Consider the following 20681-nt stretch of genomic DNA (forward strand, 5'->3'; position numbering starts at 1 on the left):
TCTTCAGGACACAACATTCCATAGAGACGGCACAGGCATTGGTGTTCACAAGCACTGACTCAAGCATTCTAAATAACTGGCAAGAAAGTGAAGATGCTTTTAAAGTGGGGTGCAGTGGTGCACACCTGTAATACCAGCACTGAAAGGGGTTAGATGGGACCAAACATCTAAGAGATGAAGGGGGTCAGAGGCAAAGAAAGGAGTGAAGAGAGGGAGGGAAAGGAAGGGTAGAAAGGAACTTTTGAAAATAAAAGTTCAAAGGGGGAAGGACCTGACATAATTATAAAATAAGATCTTGAGCTTTTTGTTTTGTACTGAGTGAGACAGGGTTTCGTGGTGCAGCCAAGGACAATCCTGAACTAAAATCCTATTGCCTCAGCCTCTTTAGTGCTGGGATTAGGAAAATGCACTACTACAATACCAAGTTTTAGTAGCAATTCTTAACTAAGCAAAAACATTTAAGAAAAACAAACAAGTGTTTGAAGATGAAAATGCATTAAAAATTATGGTGCAATACAATTATTACTGTGGGAGATGATTTTAGACAGTTAAGGCAACAGTACTAGAATGATTAAAATCGGTATAATCAAACAAGCACAAGGACTTTAATAAGTTACAGTGGGGAGACAGAGTTGCTATAAGCCGTAAATGTACCCAGGGAGCATGGTGGCACAGACTTGTGATCTCAGCACTTCTTACCAGTGCTAAAGAAGGAAGGAAGTAGCAGGTCAGCCTGGGCTACCAAGTGAGCCCAACCTAACTTGGGCACCATCGTGGGTCTCTACCTTAATAAATAAAACACAAAGTACCTGTGTGATTTGAAGAATACATTTCTAAGGCTAAGAATATGGAAATCAGAATAAGAGTGAATATTCTGGAATATAGTATTCATTTTAATAATTGTTTAGAGAACATTTTAAAGGTAAAATCTTACAAAATCATTTTTTGCAAATTCATACACTACTAACAAAGTCAAGAAAACTTCAAAGTAAAAAGTTTTCAAATGTTGAACCACATGACATGATTATATTTAGTAACTATAGTTCTTTAGTAAAGCAAGAAGGTAAAACTACTTCATATAGAATTGACCCTTTGACAACTGTGTCCATGGCCAAGAGTCACATGCTTGCTTTGGGGTATACTGATGCTCAGAAAAACTGGGGGGGTGGGGGTGGGGAGTGATCGACATGAATCTATCTGAGTTCTTGGCTTTGAAAAAATAAGCAGCATTTATATATATGTAAACAGGTACTTTCCATTTTGACTTATATTTGATGTAAGGTTTGGAATAAAAGTGTTGAAATCAAGGCTATCTAAGAATAAACTAGGCCATTTGGGTAACCCTGGTTGCCTAGCAACTGGGATTTCTCACGGTTTCCCTTTGGCCAATCTCTAAGTTTTTAATAAATTATCTTTTGTTCTAGTAATTTATACTAACATACTTAGGAATAAAACTACTATGACGACTATGATTTACATGAAGAAAATGTTTAAATTCTACTGAAAAACTTTAATAGAAAAATAAACAAAACAGAACTGGTACTAAAGATACTCAAGAAGTTAGACCCAAAAAAACCCAAATAACCCTATTAAAAAATGGGGTACAGAGCTAAACAAAGAATTTTCACCTGAAGAACTTCAGATGGCGGAGAAGCATCTTTAAAAATGCTCGACTTCATTAGTCACTAGGGAAATGCAAATCAAAACAACCCTGAGATTTCACCTTACACCAGTCAGAATGGCTAAGATTAAAACTTCAGGAAACAGCAGGTGTTGGCGAGGATGTGGAGAAAGAGGAACACTCTTCCACTGCTGGTGGGGTTGCAAATTGGTGCAACCACTCCGGAAATCAGTCTGGCGGTTCCTCAGAAAACTTCCAGAGGATCCTGCTATACCACTCCTGGGCATATACCCAGAGGATTCCCCAGCATGTAATAAGGATACGTGCTCCACTATGTTCACAGCAGCCATATTTATAATAGCCAGAAGCTGGAAAGAACCCAGGTATCCCTCAACAGAAGAATGGATGCAAAAAATGTGGTATATATACACAATGGAGTACTATTCAGCCATTAGAAACAATGAATTCATGAAATTCTGAGACAAATGGATAGAGCTGGAGAACATCATACTCAGTGAGGTAACCCAGTCTCAAAAGATCAATCATGGTATGCACTCACTAATAAGTGGACATTAGCCTAGAAAACTGGAATACCCAAAACCTAATCCACACATCATATGAGGTACAAGAAGAAAGGAGGAGTGGCCCCTGGTTCTGGAAAGACTCAGTGTAGCAGTATAGGGCAAAACCAGAACAGGGAAGTGGGAAGGGGTGGATGGGAGAACAGGGAGAGGGAAGGGGGCTTATGTGACTTTCATGGAGTAGGGGGTCAGAAAAGGGGAAATCATTTGAAATGTAAATAAAAAATATATCAAATAAAAAAAGAAAAATAAACAAAACAAAACTGGTACTAAGGATTGAGAGACGAATGTTAAATTACTTCCAAATTTACAAAAAAAAAAAAAAAAGAATCAATCCAATTTTTTTAAAAGAAAACAAGACAACAAAAATAATTATAAGAACTATAATCATTTAATTCTGAAGAGACAATATATTGCTTTACAATAAATTAAGTTACAGTACACACTAAAAGCAAGAATGGAATAGAAAAGTCAGGTCCAAGCTAGATTTGGAGTTCACGCCAAGTGAACAGAATTCATGAACACAGAACATAAAATACACTTATTATTAACAAGTGTATATAAATGCATATTGTAAGCATGAAGAAAGGGCATGATATGAAACTAGGATAAGTTTCATATCAATAGATTAATAAATAGGTTATTAAACCAGAAGAAACTTATTTTGCCATTAGGAGGAAAAAAGTGCTGCCTTTATAATAATATATATCACATATATCATATAGGTATCACATATATAAAACAGAAAAATCCAAGAGAACAAAGATTTAAATATCAAACCAGAAGTAACCAAAATAATGGAAGAGGGGCTGGAGAGAGGGCTGAGCTGATAAAAGTACTTGTTGCTTGGGAGGCAGAGACAGGCAGATTTCTGAGTTCGAGGCCAGCCTGGTCCACAGAGTGAGTTCAGGACAGCCAGGACCACACAGAGAAACCCTGTCTCGAAAAACAAACAAACAAACAAACAAACAAAGAGTACTTGTTGCTCTTGGAGAGGGCCTGGGTTGGGTCTGTAAGTACCCACACAGTGGCACAACCATCCATGACTTAAGTTCCAAGCAACTGTATGTTTTCTTCTGATGTTCGTGGGCACCAGGCAAGTCCATACATATATACATTTATAAACATAAGTATATTTTTAAAATTTAAGAAATTTTTATCTTAATGTTATTTTGAAGCATGGTGTGAGATGATATGACCATGTTGAAGGAAGTTACCAATATCTAAAAATGATTTTTCAACTACCCAAACACAAAGTCATAGTCTGACATTAGACTGGCAGTTGACAGAGGCCAAGGAAAGAGAAATTGGAAAGTTGTTATTTAATACAAGGAATTTCAGTTTAAAACAGAGGGGAGGGGGGAAGTTCCAAAGATAGCTGAATTAATGATTGTCCTTAACAACCATTAAAATATGCACTTACAAATGATATAAGATGACTTTATCATGTGTATTCATGAGGGCTGGAGAGACCCTTGAACTGCAGGGAAGCTTCCCAAGCACCGCCATGTCCCTCTGCTCCAAAGCAGATGCTCAGGTGAGGACAGAGTACTCAGGAACTCAAGGGCCAGCCAGCCTGGAGTTCACAGTGTCAAACAACAGTCTCAAACATGGCGGAAGGCAAGGATGACACCCAAAGTTATCCTCTGACCTCTACACATAAGAGTCACACATGTAAGCCTAGACATACAAACATGAATACATTCTGCATGACCACATGCACACAAGATTTTAAAAAGTATTTAATAACATTCAATACAGAAATCAATCATGATAGATATTAAAACATGCATATGCTTGAACCCAGGGATTACACTGTTAGAAACACGACCTAGTAAGATGAGGTCCTATGTATGCCAAAATGTTTATTGCAGTGCTATTTATAAAACCTTAAAATAGGAAAAACATTTCAATACTTATCAAAAACCTGGACTAAGTATAGGTCTTCTATCAAAGGACTAACAGTGGTGGTTAAAAATCCAAAATCATCTGTCTCTTGCTGCAGAATAATGTCCATAATATATTACAGAATAAAACCAAAAACACTTCACACACCAGGATTTCATCTGTATATAGTTACATATATAGCACAACAGAAGAATATATAGAATATTAGCACCAATGATCAGTTATCTCTGGTCAAACAGATGCTTGCATTTTTCTTCATATTTTTCTAAATTGCTTAAATGTTTAACTATGAACAGGTTTCTTATTTGTAATCTATAAAAATTCTTCTGTTGAGGGGACATCTGGGTTGTTTCCAGTATCTGGCTATTATAAATAAGGTGACTATAAACACAACACGTGTCTTTGTTATATATTGGAGCCCAAGAGTGGTATAATTGGGTCCTCAGGTAGTACTATGTCCAATGGTCTGAGAAACAGCCAGACTGATTTCCAAAGTGGTTTTACCAGATTGCAGTCCCACCAGCAATGGAGGAGTGTGCCCCTTTCTCCACATCTTCACCAGCATCTGTTGTCACCTGAGTTTTTTATCTTAGCATTCTGACTGGTATGAGGTGGAATCTCAGGGTATTTCTAATTTGCATTTCCCTGATGACTAAGGATGTTAAACATTTCTTTAGGTGCTTCTCACACATTCAGAATTCCCCAGTTGAGAATTCTTTGTTTAGCTCTATACCCCATTTTATAACAGGGTTATTTGGTTCTCTAGAATCTAACTTCTTGAGTTCTTCGTATATTTTAGATATTAGCCTTCTATTGGATATAGGGGTTGGTAAAGATCTCCCAAACTGTGGGCTGCCATTTTGTCCTATTGACAGTGTCCTTTGCCTCACAGAAGCTTTCAATTTTATAAGGTCCCATTTGCCGATTATTGATCTTAGAGCATAAGCCACTGGTGTTCTGTTCAGGAAAATTTCCCCTGTGTCAATGAGTTCAAGGCTCTTCCCCACTTTCTCTTCTATTAGAGTCAGTGTATCTGGTTTTATGTTGCAGTCCTTGATCCACTTGGACTTGAGTTTTGTACAAGGAGATAAGAATGGATCAATTTGCATTCTACATGCTGACTGCCTGTTGAACCAGCACCATTTGTTGAAAATGCTGGCTTTTTTTCCACTGGATGGTTTTGACTTATTTGTCAAAGACCAAATGACCATAGGTATCTGGGTCTTCAATTCTATTCTATTGATCTACTTGCCTATCTCTGAACCAATACCATGTGGTTTTTATCACTATTGCTCTGTAGTACAGCTTGAGGTCAGGGATGGTAATTCTCCCAGAAGTTTTATTGTCGAGCAGTTTTTGATATCCTGAGTTTTTTGTTATTCCAGATGAATTTGAGAATTGCTCTATCACTATGAAGAAGTGAGTTGAAATTTTGATGGGGTTTGTATTGAATCTGTAGATTGCTTTTGGAATATGGCTGTTTTTACTATGTTAATCCTACTAATCCATGAGCATGGGAGATCTTTCCATCTGAGGTCTTCTTTGATTTCTTTCTTCAGATATTTGAAGTTCTTGTCATAAAGATCTTTCATTTGTTTGATTAGACTCACACCAAGATATTTTATATTTGTGACTATTGCAAAGGATGTTGTTTCCCTAATTTCTTTCTTAGCCCATTTATCCTTTGAGTAGAGGAAGGCCACTGATTTGTTAGAGTTAATTTTATATCCAGCCACTTTGCTAAAGTTGTTTATCAGCTGTAGGAGTTCTCTGGTATAATTTTTAGGGTCGATTATCTATACTATCATATCATCCGCAAATAGTGATATCTTGACTTCCTCCTTCCCAATTTGTATCCCTTTGATCTCCTTTTGTTGTCTAATTGCTTGGCTAGAACTTTAAGTACTATACTGAATAGATTGGAGGAGAGAGGGCAGCCTTGTCTTTTCCCTGATTTTAGTGAAATTGCTTCAAGTTTCTCTCCATTTAGTTTGATGTTAGCTATTGTTTGCTGTGCATTACTTTTACTATGTTTAGGTATGGACCTTGAATTCTTGATCTCACCAATACTTTTAACCTAAATACTTATTCTTATACCCACAGATCACCTTTCATTGAAGAAGTTTCACTTTGCACCAGATGGAGACCATTACAGAAAACCATACCTGGTCAAAATACAGAGAGCAACTGGGCCAGGGGCCTAACCCCAATGATACATCTACTACACAACTCCTGCACCCAAGAACATCATAGGGGAAGGGGGAAGAGACTATAAAAGCCAGAAGACAGGAAGTCTGTTATGAGACTGTATCTCCTAGAAATGACATGGAAGCCACATCCATGATAACTACCTCAATATATGGCTGCCTAACAAGAACAACACCCATAGATAAACATGCGAAACTGGAAGAAAGAAATCTTACATGTCTCTATTCTTAAACAAAGAGCCACCAATTAACAACAGCTAAGCAAGGGAGAATTAGGCTTCCCTGGAGATGAGTATTCAAATTGGTTATCCAACACCAGGTGGTCAGTCTTGAAATAATATACAGAGAAGCAACACTAAACAGAATCAGCAAGCTACACAGAGAAACTCTGTGTGTGAAGATGAGGATGGATAATAACAAAAGCACATGCATAATAATAAGAATTAAAGAAAAAAGAGTTGTGAATTTGAAAAGGAATGCGGGAGGAATGGGAGGGGCTGAAGAAAGGATTAAAAAAGAGGAAAGTGAAATCATTATATTCAATTCTATATTGGTTTTTTAAGACAGGGTTTCTCTTTATAGTCCTGGCTGTCCTAGAACTCACTCTCTAGACCAGGCTGGCCTCGAACTCAGAAATCCAGCTGCCTCTGCCTCCTAAGTGCTGGGATTATAGGCATGCGCCACCATGCCCGGCTACAATTCTAAAAGATATTTAAAAAAATAAAGCACACGGGCTAGGGAGATGGCTCAATGGTGAAGAGCACCAGCTGCTCTTCTAGAGGACCTGGGTTCAATTCACAGCCCCCAAATGACAGCTTACAGCTGTCTGTAACTCCAGTTCCAGGGCATCTGGCACATTCACAGTCATCCATGCAGACAAAACATTCATGCGTATAAAAGACAAACACACAAAAAAACACACACACTTTTTTTTAAATGCACTTTTTTAAAACTTTTTTTTGGGGGGAAAGTTCCCCTGAGTAGTCAAGCTTCCTACTTCTAGAATTACAAGAATGTTACCCATGCACAGCCCAGTAAGTGTCATTTCTAACACTATAACTTCCAAAGTTTACAAATGAAACTGTTTTTATTATTAAGCATTTAAGAACAAATTACATATACATATGAAATCCTAATAACAGGTACTAAAAGGAAGAAAAATAATGCCTAAAAAATACTTACAGCCTGATTAGGCAGATTGTCAGTCTTAAGTTCTCGGTGATTGGAATACTGGATATACACAGGCTGACTTCGAAGATGAGGAGTAACAGGAGTGTAATAATTTATCATAGTAACAGCAGCTTCTTCAGAAGCCATTTCTAAAAAGGCCTGCAATAAATACAAGAAGATAATTAAGAATCATTCCATACTGGTCTAAACTTTTGCTTTCTCACCATACATGACACTGTCCCCAAAGGGATAAAATAAATTTGATAAACTGGGTCCAATAAAAGTTTCCAACTTAGGAAACTGCCAGGTGATTAAATTATTTTGTTATGTTTTATGTTTGATTTTTTTTAATTCCTATTTCTTCAAACGACTAAAAATAAAAATAAATGTTTACGTCACTGTTACAAATGAATATTCTTAGGAGCTATTAATTTAAAAATTTTTTTTGTAAAATCTTGGGTTAAACTGCTAGAGTACACAAAAGAGATGCTAAAATTTCATTCAATAAAGACAAATAAAGAGGTTAAAAACAACAGTCCAAGTGTTAGTATAGCGGTATACACCTTTAGTCCCAGCACTGGGAAAGACTCTGAGTTGCAGGACTGCCTGGTACAGAGCATAGTAAGGCCCTACTTTAAAACAATGACACCCTTCACAATAGCCACAAACAATATAAAGTATCTTGGTGTGACTCTAACCAAACAAGTGAAAGATCTATACAACAAGAACTTCAGGTCTCTGAAGAAGGAAATCGAAGAAGACCTCAGAAAATGGAAAAATCTGCCAATCCTTTAATATAGTTAAAATGCCCATCTTGCCAAAAGCGATCTATAGATTCAACGCAATCCCCATCAAAATCCCAACTCAGTTCTTCACAGAGTTAAAAAAAGCAATTCTCAAATTCATCTGGAATAACAAAAAACCCAGGATAGCTAAAACTATTCTCAACAACAAAGACATTCTGGGGGAATCAGTATCCCTGACTTCAAGCAATATTACAGAGCAATAGTGTTAAAAACTGCATGGTATTGGCACAGTGACAGACAAGTGGACCAATGGAATAGAATTGAAGATCCAGAAATGAATCTACACACCTATGGTCACTTGATCTTCGACAAAGAAGCTGAAAACATCCAGTAGAAAAAAGATAGCCTTTTCAACAAATGGTGCTGGTTCAATTGGAGGTCAGCATGCAGAAGAATGCGAATTGATCCATTCTTATCTCCATGTACTAAACTTCACTCCAAGTGGATCAAGGACCTCCATGTAAAACCAGACACACTGAAACTAATAGAAAAGAAACTGGGGAAGACCCTTGAGGACATGGGCACAGGGGAAAAGTTCCTGAACAGAACACCAATAGCTTATGCTATAAGATCAAGAATTGACAAATGGGACCTCATAAAATTACAAAGTTTCTGTAAGGCAAAGGAGATCGTTAAAGGAACAAAACGGCAACCATCAAATTGGGAAAGGATATTCACCAACCCTACATCTGATAGAGGGCTAATATCCAATATATACAAAGAACTCAAGAAGTTAGACCCCCAGGGAACCAAAGAACCCTATTAAAAAATGGGGTACAGATCTAAACAAAGAATTTTCACCTGAAGAAATTCGTATGGCCGAGAAGCACCTTAAGAAGTGCTCGACATCATTAGTCATTAGGGAAATGCAAATCAAAATAGCCCTGAGATTTCACCTTACACCAGTCAGAATGGCTAAGGTCAAAAACTCAGGAGACAGCAGGTGTTGGAGAGGATGTGGAGAAAGAGGAACACTCCTCCACTGCTGGTGGGGCTGTAAGATGGTACAACTACTTTGGAAATCAGTCTGGCGGTTCCTCAGAAAACTGGACATGACACTTCCGGAGGACCCTGCTATACCTCTCCTGGGCATATACCCAAAGGATTCCCCGGCATGCAATAAAGACACATGCTCCATTATGTTCATAGCAGCCTTATTTATAATAGCCAGAAGCTGGAAAGAACCCAGATTTCCCTCAAAGGAGGAATGGACACAGCAAATGTGGTATATTTACACCATGGAATACTACTCAGCAATTAGAAACAAATGAATTCACAAAATTTTTAGGCAAATGGTTTGATCTGGAAAATATCATCCTAAGTGAGGTAACCCAATCACAAAAGAATACACATGGAATGCATTCTCTGACAAGTGGATATTAATTAGCCCAGAAGCTCTGAATACCCAAGGCACAAATCACATAACAAATGACTCCCATGAAGAAGTATGGAGAGGGTCCTGATCCTGGAAAGGACTGATTTAGCAGTGGAGAGGAATATAAGGACAGAGAAAAAGGAGGGAGGTGATTGGAAAATGGATGGAGAGACAAAGGTTTATGGGACATATGGGGAAGGGGGATCTGGGAAAGGGGAAATCATTTGGAATGTAAACAAAGAATATAGAAAATAAAAATATTACAAAAAAAAAAGAAAAGTTGAAAGCCCTGTTGAAGGGAAAGGGGACAGTTGGTTGAAAAATACTACTCTATCTAAATTCTCAAATAAGATCTGAAATAATAACTCGCACTTCTTCATTTTTATACACCAGCCACCTACAGGTGAAATGGAATGTTCTTTTTCAGAGTTCCTCACAAACATTGCCACCAAGGAACCAACATATCTGATTTGACAGCAGGGAATGAGAAATCATCATTGCCTGAGTAAAAACCTGATCTAAATCTCTACCTACCTACTGTAACTACCTCCTGGAACTTAAGTCACAAACTCCCACGACCCTCAGTTTCCTCTATTTAAATATTCAGACACATAAGCAATCTATAACTCTTATAACCCAAACATGAAATGACTGTTAGAGTGTTAGTTAGGTGGTCTGTCTGGGATTCTGCAGGAAAGAACTAGAAAATATCAGTGTATGAAGGCACCCACTCAAAATGGAAGCATACACATTCTGTTTTCTTTTTCAAAAATTTTAACTTTATTAGTGTGCATGGGGTTTTATGTCGCATGTATATCTATGCCCATATGAATGCACTGCCCAGAGACGCCAGAAAAGGGAGTTGGATCCCAAGTTACAGACAGTTGGGAAATTACCATGCGGGTGATGGGACTCCAACCCAGATCTTGTGGAAGAGCAGCCAGTGCTCTTTACCATGGAGCCAGCCCTCACATTCAGTTTTATCTCATTTTTCAATTATACTTCTGACCTACACTCATCCTGAATACTTTAAAGCAAAAGCTACATATAAATTTGTGTAACATACTTTTTCTGTTTTATGTATATGTACTATTTGCTTACACCCTGTATTCACATAAACATGTTTACACATCTGTACATTATATATGTACACACACACACACACACACACACACACACACACACACTGCACACAGCACTTTGAATTATTACCAGCAAAAAACAGGACTGGGTAATATCACATTATAAAAAAAAAACCCTCTGTTTGTGACTTTTTTCATTATATATGTGAAATACTTTTAATTACTTAAAGGTTTCCCAATTTAAGATTATGGTAAGAATTTCTTTAAGATTTAAAACTCCAACCCACAATAAGAAATCAAGTGTGCACTGTCGGCAGAGAGCATTAATTTATGATACCAAGAATTTGCTACATTCCATATGCACTTACTCATGTCTGCTCCAAACAGTATGAAGAAGTCCTTGAATACTACTCACTACCTACAGTCTTAGCCTCCACTCCCTAGCTGGCCACATGATTTTAGCTAATGTTACTAGGGCTTAGAAATAAGTGTTGAAGGTTTCTTAAAAACACAGATTTGGCCAAGTGATGGTAGCCCTTGCCTTTAATCCTAGTATATGGGAGACAGAGAAAGGCAGATTGCTGAGTCTGGAACAGAGCAAGTTCCATATCAGCCCAGGCTACAAAGAAAAACCTGTCTCAAAAAACAAACAACAAAAACACAGATGCACATATATCTATCACATTTCATATAAGATCTGGAGATATTAGAAAATAAAATAGCTTCAAACTCTCCAAATAAAGATTATTTTAAAAGTAAGATACACAGGATCAGTTACTAAAATTAGAGAACTACAGGAACAACTTCCTACATGAAGTCACTTGACTGGAATCATTCAAATGACACTTGGTACCTAATAATTACTATATTAATACGGGATAGGAGGAATCACAGGGGAAGGCAGACAAGTAGGAAGCTTTCAGACATTTCGTGTCTTACCCTATGTATGGATTTAGCTATGTAGACTGCTATAACTTCTGAGACAGGTTAAATTAGCAACAATTGTGTTGAGGGCCTTATTTGTACTGCTAGTGGGAACATGATTAAATTGATTTAACTATTATACAAACAGAATAGAGATTCCTTTTTATAAAAAAAATTAAATAGAGCTAGCAACCCATTATGGGATGTTTATCCAAAAGCAACAAAATCAGAAAGTCAGAGACATTTGCACTCTCACACAGCACCAACTTGTGTCTACCAACCAGTGACTCAATAAAGGAAATGTGATACCTGTATATAACAAAATGAACTGAAGACTGTTGTGTTCAGTAAACTATGCAAAGATAAGCATTGCACTATTTCACAGATATGTCGAATCTTTCAAAATGCTATTCTCACACAAGTCAGGCATAGAAAGGTAGTTACTAGGGGCTGGGGAAATTAGTGAGACACAAAACTTGGGAAAGCGATCAGTAAACTTGTCTACACCAGTGGTTCTCAACTTCCTAATGCTTCAACTCTTTAACACAATTTCTTATGCTGTGGTAACCCCCAAACACATTTTTTTGCTATCTCATAACTATAATTTTGCTACATTATAATATGATATGCAGGAAATCTGATATGCAACCTCCATGAAAGGGAGGTCTTGATGCACAGGCTGTAAACAGCTGGTTTAAGCTTGTCTAAGCTATCTATCTGTAGGAGTAAAGATTCTTTTGTGCTTTTTCTTAATAAGGTATTTAAAGATAATGATAATACACTGTGTAATTAAAAAGACTAAGAAACAGGATTTTAAATGTTTTCATCATAAAGAAATAATATTATCAGATTGTAGCTTGAGTACTTGACCAGCACAAGAAAAGTCCTAGGGTCAGACCCTAACAACTGCTCCCTCCCTCTATCATAATTTCCCTCCCGTTCCTCCCCCCAAAGAGCAGGGGCGGGGTGTGAAAAGAATGTTTCAGGGCTGGAGAGATGGCTCAGTGGTTAAGAGCAATGTCTGCTCTTCCAGAGGTCCTGAGTTCAATTCCCAGCAACCACATGGTGGCTCACAACCAACTGTAATGGTATTTGATGCCTTCTTCTGGTGTGTATAAAGACAGCTACAGTGTACCCATATAAATAAAATAAATCTAAAAAAAAAAAAAGAATGTTTCAGATGTTTTGAATATGATTTAAATATATGATATATTCGTGAACTAAAACATCAAATCGTATCCCATTTATACACATAAATTGTATATTTGTATGTTTCTATTAAAATGTATCCTGAGATGTTTAAAAAACAAAACAGTTAGAAGGGGAGGAAAGAGGAGGAGGCATGAGAAGAGTTGGGACAGGGGAGTGAGTATGACCAATCAATGTACGAAACTCACAAAAGTACCAAGAATAAGTAATAAATCTTAAAAAATAATTTAATGTAAAAACTCATTTGTACAATGAAGTTTCTCTTATGTCTCTCAAATTATTAAAGAAGCTACACAATAATTCTATAACTAGAATATGCATAATGGTTTTATGGAAGCAGGAGACATAACATTGTTTTGGGCTAGCCTAAAGCAACAGACTTTATTAAAGGAACAGACCAAATTAAAGGAGAAGATTCACAGCACTTTTTTAATACAAAAAGAAATGAACTTTACAACTGGCCTACTGTAAACCAATCCATTATAAAAATGATTCATTTTCTATCTTATATATGTGTTTGCCTGACTGTATATATGTGCACCAAGTATAAGCCTGATGCCCACAGCCAGCTATGGGCTACCACTTATGGCCTGGAAACTGAACCTAGGTCCTCTGCACAAGCAACAAGGGTTCTAACTAACTGCTGAGCCTTTAAGAAAATGTTTGCTTCCACTTTTAAAACACTAACTATTCAGTCATATCCAGCTAAACATTCCATTTTATTTTATAAATGATGTAACTCCCAAACCTTTCTGTGCTGTTGTTTGTTTGGTTATAAGACAGGATCTTTTAACATAGTCCTGGCTGTCCTGGAACTTACTATGTATGGAAATAAACAGGCTGGCCTTGAACTCAGAGACTCACCCTACCTCTACCTCTCTAGCATTGGGATTAAAGGAGTGTGCTACACAAACCCAGCTGCTCCCAACTCTTAAAGCCCATGTAAAAACCAATCAGACCTTTAGTTTATGGTGTTAACTGCACTGTTTGGAAAACTTAACTGTTCTTTAGTTGGACAAATGAAGTGCAATTTATAATTTCTCTATCAGGGTCTCAGGTATTACAGGATATTTTTAGGAATCATCCTATAGTTAAAAACATCAAGTAAGTAAAACATAAAATAGGTCTTAAAGAAAATGACCACAAATCAATAGATAAGAAATTTTCCTCTTTGTGTTGTTTGTTGTCATACAAGGAAAAAAATCAACTTAAAAACTAATTTGTGGTCACAGATAGAAAGTAAAACTGAATATCCAGCAAGGTGGTATATACTCTTGTGGTCCCAGATACTTAGAAGGAAGAACTTTAGAAAGGTCACTTGAGCTTATAAATTTTACATCAGTCAGAGCAACACAGAGACACTGTCTCAAATCAATAGTTATTTTTAAGTTCAAGAAAATAAAAATTATATGAAATACTAACACCCAGAAGATAATCACTTAGTGTCAATCTTTAAATATTACATACCTGGCTTTTTCCTTTCAACATCAAAAGATTAGTTACTTTGCCAAATGGTAGACCTAATGATATGACCTCTGCTTCGGTGACATCACATGGAATTTTTCGAAGATGGAGAACACGGGAAGGCGAACAGGGAGGTCTATCTCCTTTAAATTTCTTGTTGTCATTCCCATTAGCTAAAAAAACATAAGATTTTTTTTAATTACTGAAACTAATTTGGGTTGACATACTATATTAACTAAATTGCCACACTTGACCTAGTGCACCAGATTTGAAATTCATGGAGCTGTGGGTTGAAGAGTGGAATGAAACCAACCACCTCTTAAGGAACCTACTTTTGGTCTTTCACTGTGGCCATTACATTTAATTGTTATCTGCTTTTACTTTTAAGTAAAAGTATTAGGATAAATCAATTAAATTGCTTCATACAGTCACATATCACTTTCATGCGATAAGCATTAACCACAAGTATACTTTTTCTAAGTTTAGATATACAACACTTTAACTACAACCACCTATAGTATTCAATACAGTGAGAGGTTTACACAAAGTCAATGTGCACAGGTTTACAGTCTGAGGCATAAGCTAAACCACATACACCATATACACCTAAGTCTAGTAAGTCAGAAGTCCCAGCAGTCAGAAGGCAGTAGCTAGCAGATCTCTGAGTTCGAAGCTAGCCTGATCTAAAGAGTGAGTTACAGGTCTGTATAAGCACACTGTAGGACAGTGGTTCTCGACCTTCCTGATATTTTGCTATTTCAAAACTGTCATTTTGCTTTTTATAAATTATAATATGAATATTTGTATTTTCTGATTGTCTCAAGTACCCCTATGAAAGGATAGTTCAACTCCCACATGTCGTGGCCCCCAGGTGAAGAGCCCCTGCTCTAGGATGTTCACTGCTTTTTCAGAAAGCATGCCAATAACTAACTGAAGTATGACTATACCTCTAAACTCAATGTTCAAAATGTCTCATGTGTATTTTTGTCTTTAGGGGTATAAGTGCTTTTCCTGCATGCATGTATGTACATTCTGCATGCCTGGTGCCCAAGGAACCAGAACTAGGTACTAGAGTTCCTGGAATTGAGATTATGCACAATTTGAAGCTGCCATGTGGGTGCTAGGACCTGAACCTGGGTCTTCTACAAGAGCATCCAATGCTCTTAACCTTATTTATCAATATCTCCAGCACACTAATATATTTTTAGAGAACCTTTTTCAAATTTTTATGCTGCAAAATAAAAAGAATTAAAACAATAAACTTTAAGCCAGGCTGTGGCACACACACACTTTAGTCAGCAGGCAGAAGGCAGTGGCGAGTAGGTCGCTGAGTTTGAAGCCAGCCTGATCTAAAAGAGTGAGTTCCAGGCCAGCCAGGGCTCACACAAACAAACAAACAAACAAACAAACACATAAACACACAAACAAACAATAAATTTTAAGAAAGATTATGATATAAATTTTGTGCCTAATGCAACCAACATGATCTGGATGAGTTATATGTAAAATTTTAGTTTATTTCTTAAGCATTATAGGCTTTCTCACTCTATTAGCTAAATTTTGTGTTCTTATGGTAATCCTACTCAGTAGTAAACAACGGATCATGGTTGAAATACATATTTTCCAATATGCCCTCCATCCATACTTCACCCTCCAGGCATGCTGTTCAGCTCTCTACAGCATAGCACGTCCCCACGGTGCTGTCCTGCTCTACAACTTCAGACCAGCCACTGCAAATAGGAACCGACTATCCTAGCACATAGCAAAAGTTCATTCAAATCATACTAACTACAATTGACCTGCCTACAATGATTACTCAAGTTTATGCAGATGAAATTCAGAAATATTTTTCTTCTAGGAATAGTATGAAGACAGGCCAAATATAACTATTTTCAAATTTCATTATAATCCTTTTAAATATTAAATATATTTGTCCTATTGGTAGAAAAATACAATCAAGCCAAATTCCTAATATCCCTTTTCTAAAAATTAATTAAAATTTACTACCTATAATCCTATATAAATAAATACCATGAGGGCCATATAAAAACACAGCAATATTTAATGTTGTGTCTGTGGCATACAACTTGACCTAAAACATTTCCCACTGTCCCCCCTCCTATACAGACCCACACACACACATACACACACACACCCCACTTGCTCCCAAATGTGTGTCTGTAACTATACTGCTAGCACCCTGCCATGTTATTGCTCTGGGTACTGCGCCTAGGACCTCGTACAAGCTATGTCATTAGTCTTCCAGATTTTATAGTGATTCAAATGAAAATTATTTCAAGCATATGATTACAAAGATTATCTCACTAATTTGCTTTTGTTTTATTTTGTACTTATTACTAACAGTTATAATTATGCTTTTATTAATATCATAAGATTTTCTCTCCACTCATCTGATGTAGTGACATATTTTATAATTTCTTGTTTTGGGCCTGTTCTTGTATGCATGGACTAAACCAGGCCAATCATGGGAGTATTATTTAAGTATGAATGTTAACTCAAATACAGGTAAGACTGCTGTAATTCAAAACAAATTACAGACTTGAGTGTATTTTTAGATCTTCTGAAATATGGGTAGATTTGACTTCTTGATTAGGAAGCAGATTTCTAATATGATCTTCTACTACAATTTATGACTACTGTTCAAATTGTAAAATAACACTTTATCACTTCTTAGTCACTGTTCTATTGCTATGAAGAAACACCATGATTAAGGTAACTCTTAGAAAAGAAAGCGTTTAATTGTGGGCTTGCTTATAGTTTCAGAGGTTTATTAGTCCATTATCATGACTGGGGGCATGGCAGCAACCATAGTGTTGGAGAAGTATTGAGAGCTATACCCTGATCCACTGCCAAGAGAGAGAGAGTGACACAAGGCTTGGCTTAGGCTTTTGAACCCCAACCCCCACCCTTCCCAGTGATAAACTTCCTTCACCAAGACCACACCTATCCCAACAAGGGCACACTTCCTAACTCTTCTCAAGTGCGGCCACTGCCTGATGACTAAGCAATCAAATAATCAGCCTATGGTGGCCATTCTTACTCAAACCACCACTATCACCATCATTCCCATTCCTAGAGAAGAGGTTAAGAAAAGTTAAAGCTGGACTTCATCTCTGTCAATCTTCCTTTACCACTGACCTTCCACTTTCAAATGGGAAGAGGAAATTGGTATTTTATTCTTGTGTGGCAGTCTAGTAATAATTTGAGAATTCTGTTTTGAAAGGAAAGGAAAATAGACATTAGAATGACCACTAACAGTCTTATAAATATTAGAACTCATAACTGTATTAAAGTGTTTCTCTATAACCTTCTTTTTATACTGTAGTCATTAATGGATTTTAGTATTAATATTACCATAGCTTCATAAATAGACTGCATAATCAGCAGCCAAATCAAGAAGTAGAATACTGGGCTGAAATGATGGATCAGAAGTTAAGACCTCTTGCTGTTACTCCTCCCTAATCAATTTCCAGCACCTACATGAGGTGGGTGGCCACCTATAACCCCAGGTCTAAGGGATCCAACAGCCTCTATTGGTATCCTGAGACACCCACACACAACACATTCACTCACACAGAAACACACATGTGCTTTATGCACATGAAATTTTTTCTCTTTCCATTTACAGTTATCTTCCAAACATATCTAGATTTTTTACAACATAGATTAGTATTTGTGTTTTAATCATTGTGTAAATGAGCCAATAATATAACATATACTGATATATGTTAAATATATAACATTTAGCATTATGCTTGTGAAGTTAAGCAACATTGCATATTACATCTTTGTAATAGCAACATACAAAACTATGAGTGACAGGCTCTAAGTTGTCTCTATTGCTAAGGTAACCATCATCTCTACAATCTGAGATGAAAGGTAGAAGTCCTCCAAGCAGTAGGAGAAAAGATGAACAGTATACAGAGATGACCAATAGATCCCATAAAACATTTGTACTAGTCAAGGCCACCAGCAGCTACAAGGAAGACTTTAAAAGTAGCTATTTAATCTGGGTAACAATGGGCTGAAAGAAAAACAGTTCTTTTAGTAAACAAACAGAATAGTATCAGTCTCTGCCATTAGTTTGTACAACTATATTTAAAGGAGAATATGAGTTATTAAGTGTTGAAATGTTTTCATAGTTACCAGAGGACAAAAAAACAAAAAACAAAACCTTAAAACTGCAGATCCACGTTCAAGTTCCCAGATATAAAAAACATTTCCCTGTACACGAGGGTGTGTGAGCACACACACAAGAGAAAGCAGCATAAGCAGCATATTACAGTAACAAATAAATGTAAGTTGAGTCAAAATATCTTTAAGTCTATTTTAGGTAAAGCTCATAGGAAGGGATAGTCTTTATTTTAGAACTAAGCTTCATAATTTTAAAGCTCTCACAAAATATGTACCTACAAGAAAGAAAGGATTTTTATTACATTTTATTTATTGATTTTATGTAAACGTGTGTGTCACAGCAGATGTTTGGAAGTTAAGAACAGGAGTCAGTCCTCCTTCCACTGCAGGAACGGCCTGGGGATCACACTCAGGCCATAAGGCTTGGCAGTAAGGGCCTTCACCTCCTGGACACCTCGAGTAGCCCATCATACATGAGATCTTAAAAAAGCGCTAACAATATCTAAAGAGAATAACCATAGGCCCCATGTTGCCTGGGAGAGTCACAACTTGGCACCAGTGTTCTAGTATCCTTATGCAACATAAAAAATCTTCATTTTAAATATATCTATATTATTAGTAGTTGTACCAAAATAAGCAAGAATGGGATTTGGTAGAGTTAATTCTTTAGTGTTAAGCTTTCTGCTATAGTTCCATCTACTTATTAGACAGAGCCGTTAAATCTGAAAGTTAATCAATGAGAGACTGACACTCTTTATAATCTCTCATGGACAGCATGATTTTTTTATTTAAAAAGAGCTTTTGGTTTAAAAGCAGCAGGTACAATAGGAACAATAGGATAGGAATAAGGAGGATTAGTTAGGTGTTCTTTTTTTTAGGAGCTTTCAATCTTGTTATCTATTGCCTCTCCCTCTCCCTCTCCCTCTCCCTCTCCCTCTCCCTCTCTCTCTCATGCATGCACAGCCAAGGATGATCCTGAAGTTCTGATCCTTCTGCCTCCACTTCTCCAGTGCTAGGACTAAAGGAATGCACCATCATGTTAAACCACTTGGTGGCCAGGCCAAGAGCTGAAAATGTAGAAAATCATTGGCAAGGCATATGTGACATACAACTTTATCACTATTCTGTTTAAAAGCTTGCAATAAATCAACTTGTAATTTTCTTTAATTAATTTCATGTGTAATTTTTCCTGTATATACTATAAAGAGACAACAACTCTATTAGCAAACTATAACAGTTCAACTTTGCTAACTTTAGGAAATCAATATTACATGATGCTGACATACTTCTAAATCCTTTCAGGGATCCCAACTTAACATTACAGGAGCAATTCTAACTAGTATGTTTGAATTCATTTTAAAAAGTTCAACATTAAAGGTAAAAACTGTTACCATTTTAAAGTAGGATAGAATTTTGTACTGAGGTCGGGCCTGGAACTTGCTGTCAGCAAATTTGAAATTGTCCTGCTTAGGTTTCCTGAGTTCTGGCTAAGATAACATTTTAAGGTATTACTATAAACTATAAATATTGGTGCCACATACTCAGAGTGAGAACACTGTTCTTACTGAAAAGCACAAAGATAAAAAGGCCCAACACAAAAGTTAGTTTGTGCACTTTAACAATCGACATTCAGCAGCATGAAGCTTTATCTAGCTACTAGATATACCAACATTCCAAGACAAAGTCCCAGTGACCCATGGCACCTGACACACAGTGATCTGTCTCTAGAGAAACAACTAGTGCCGTAAAGCTTAATATTTAACAAGATGGCAGAAAGTTGGTTGTTCCTTCAGATACTGCTTTTGCCTCAGCTTTAGACCACACACAAGTGGTCTATGAAGTTGACTAAAGAACCTGCCCCTCTACAGATACAAGGCTTCTGTCCTCTGAGTGGCATAAACCCTTCAGAAGCTTACCTGCTGCACTTGCACCACAGTATATGGAATAATCTCTCTACTTCAGTTTTCTTCTGTCTTTTGGTAACTTTATAGCCGTGCATCTTTAGACCATCACTCATGACCAGGCATGGCAAACATTTTTATGAAACAGTCGTGTAATACAAGAGGATTGATGCAAACTAATTCCTGATTTCAAACAAAGTATTTTCTTCCAATACAAAGTAGTTTCCCAGACTTAAGTATTTTTAAAATTGATATTCAGATTATCTGCTAATTTTTTC

General features: G+C 36.8%; 1 protein-coding gene across 7 annotated transcripts in view; it reads right to left on the reverse strand.

The window, feature by feature from the left end:
* Positions 1–20681, reverse strand: part of Ptbp3 (polypyrimidine tract binding protein 3) — a 76452-nt gene that overhangs the window by 29948 nt on the left and 25823 nt on the right. For 6 of the 7 annotated variants that reach the window (XM_052176566.1, XM_052176561.1, XM_052176564.1 and 3 more), the window contains 2 exons: positions 14351–14520; positions 7500–7646 (listed from right to left, as the gene is read on the reverse strand). In XM_052176566.1, the coding sequence (XP_052032526.1) occupies positions 7500–7646; positions 14351–14520 (317 nt within the window). The remainder of the gene's footprint in view (positions 1–7499; positions 7647–14350; positions 14521–20681) is intronic. The other variant, XM_052176567.1, reaches the window with a different exon arrangement.

This window comes from Apodemus sylvaticus, chromosome 3, assembly GCF_947179515.1.
Source record: "Apodemus sylvaticus chromosome 3, mApoSyl1.1, whole genome shotgun sequence".
In the NCBI taxonomy this organism is placed as follows: Eukaryota; Metazoa; Chordata; class Mammalia; order Rodentia; family Muridae; genus Apodemus; species Apodemus sylvaticus.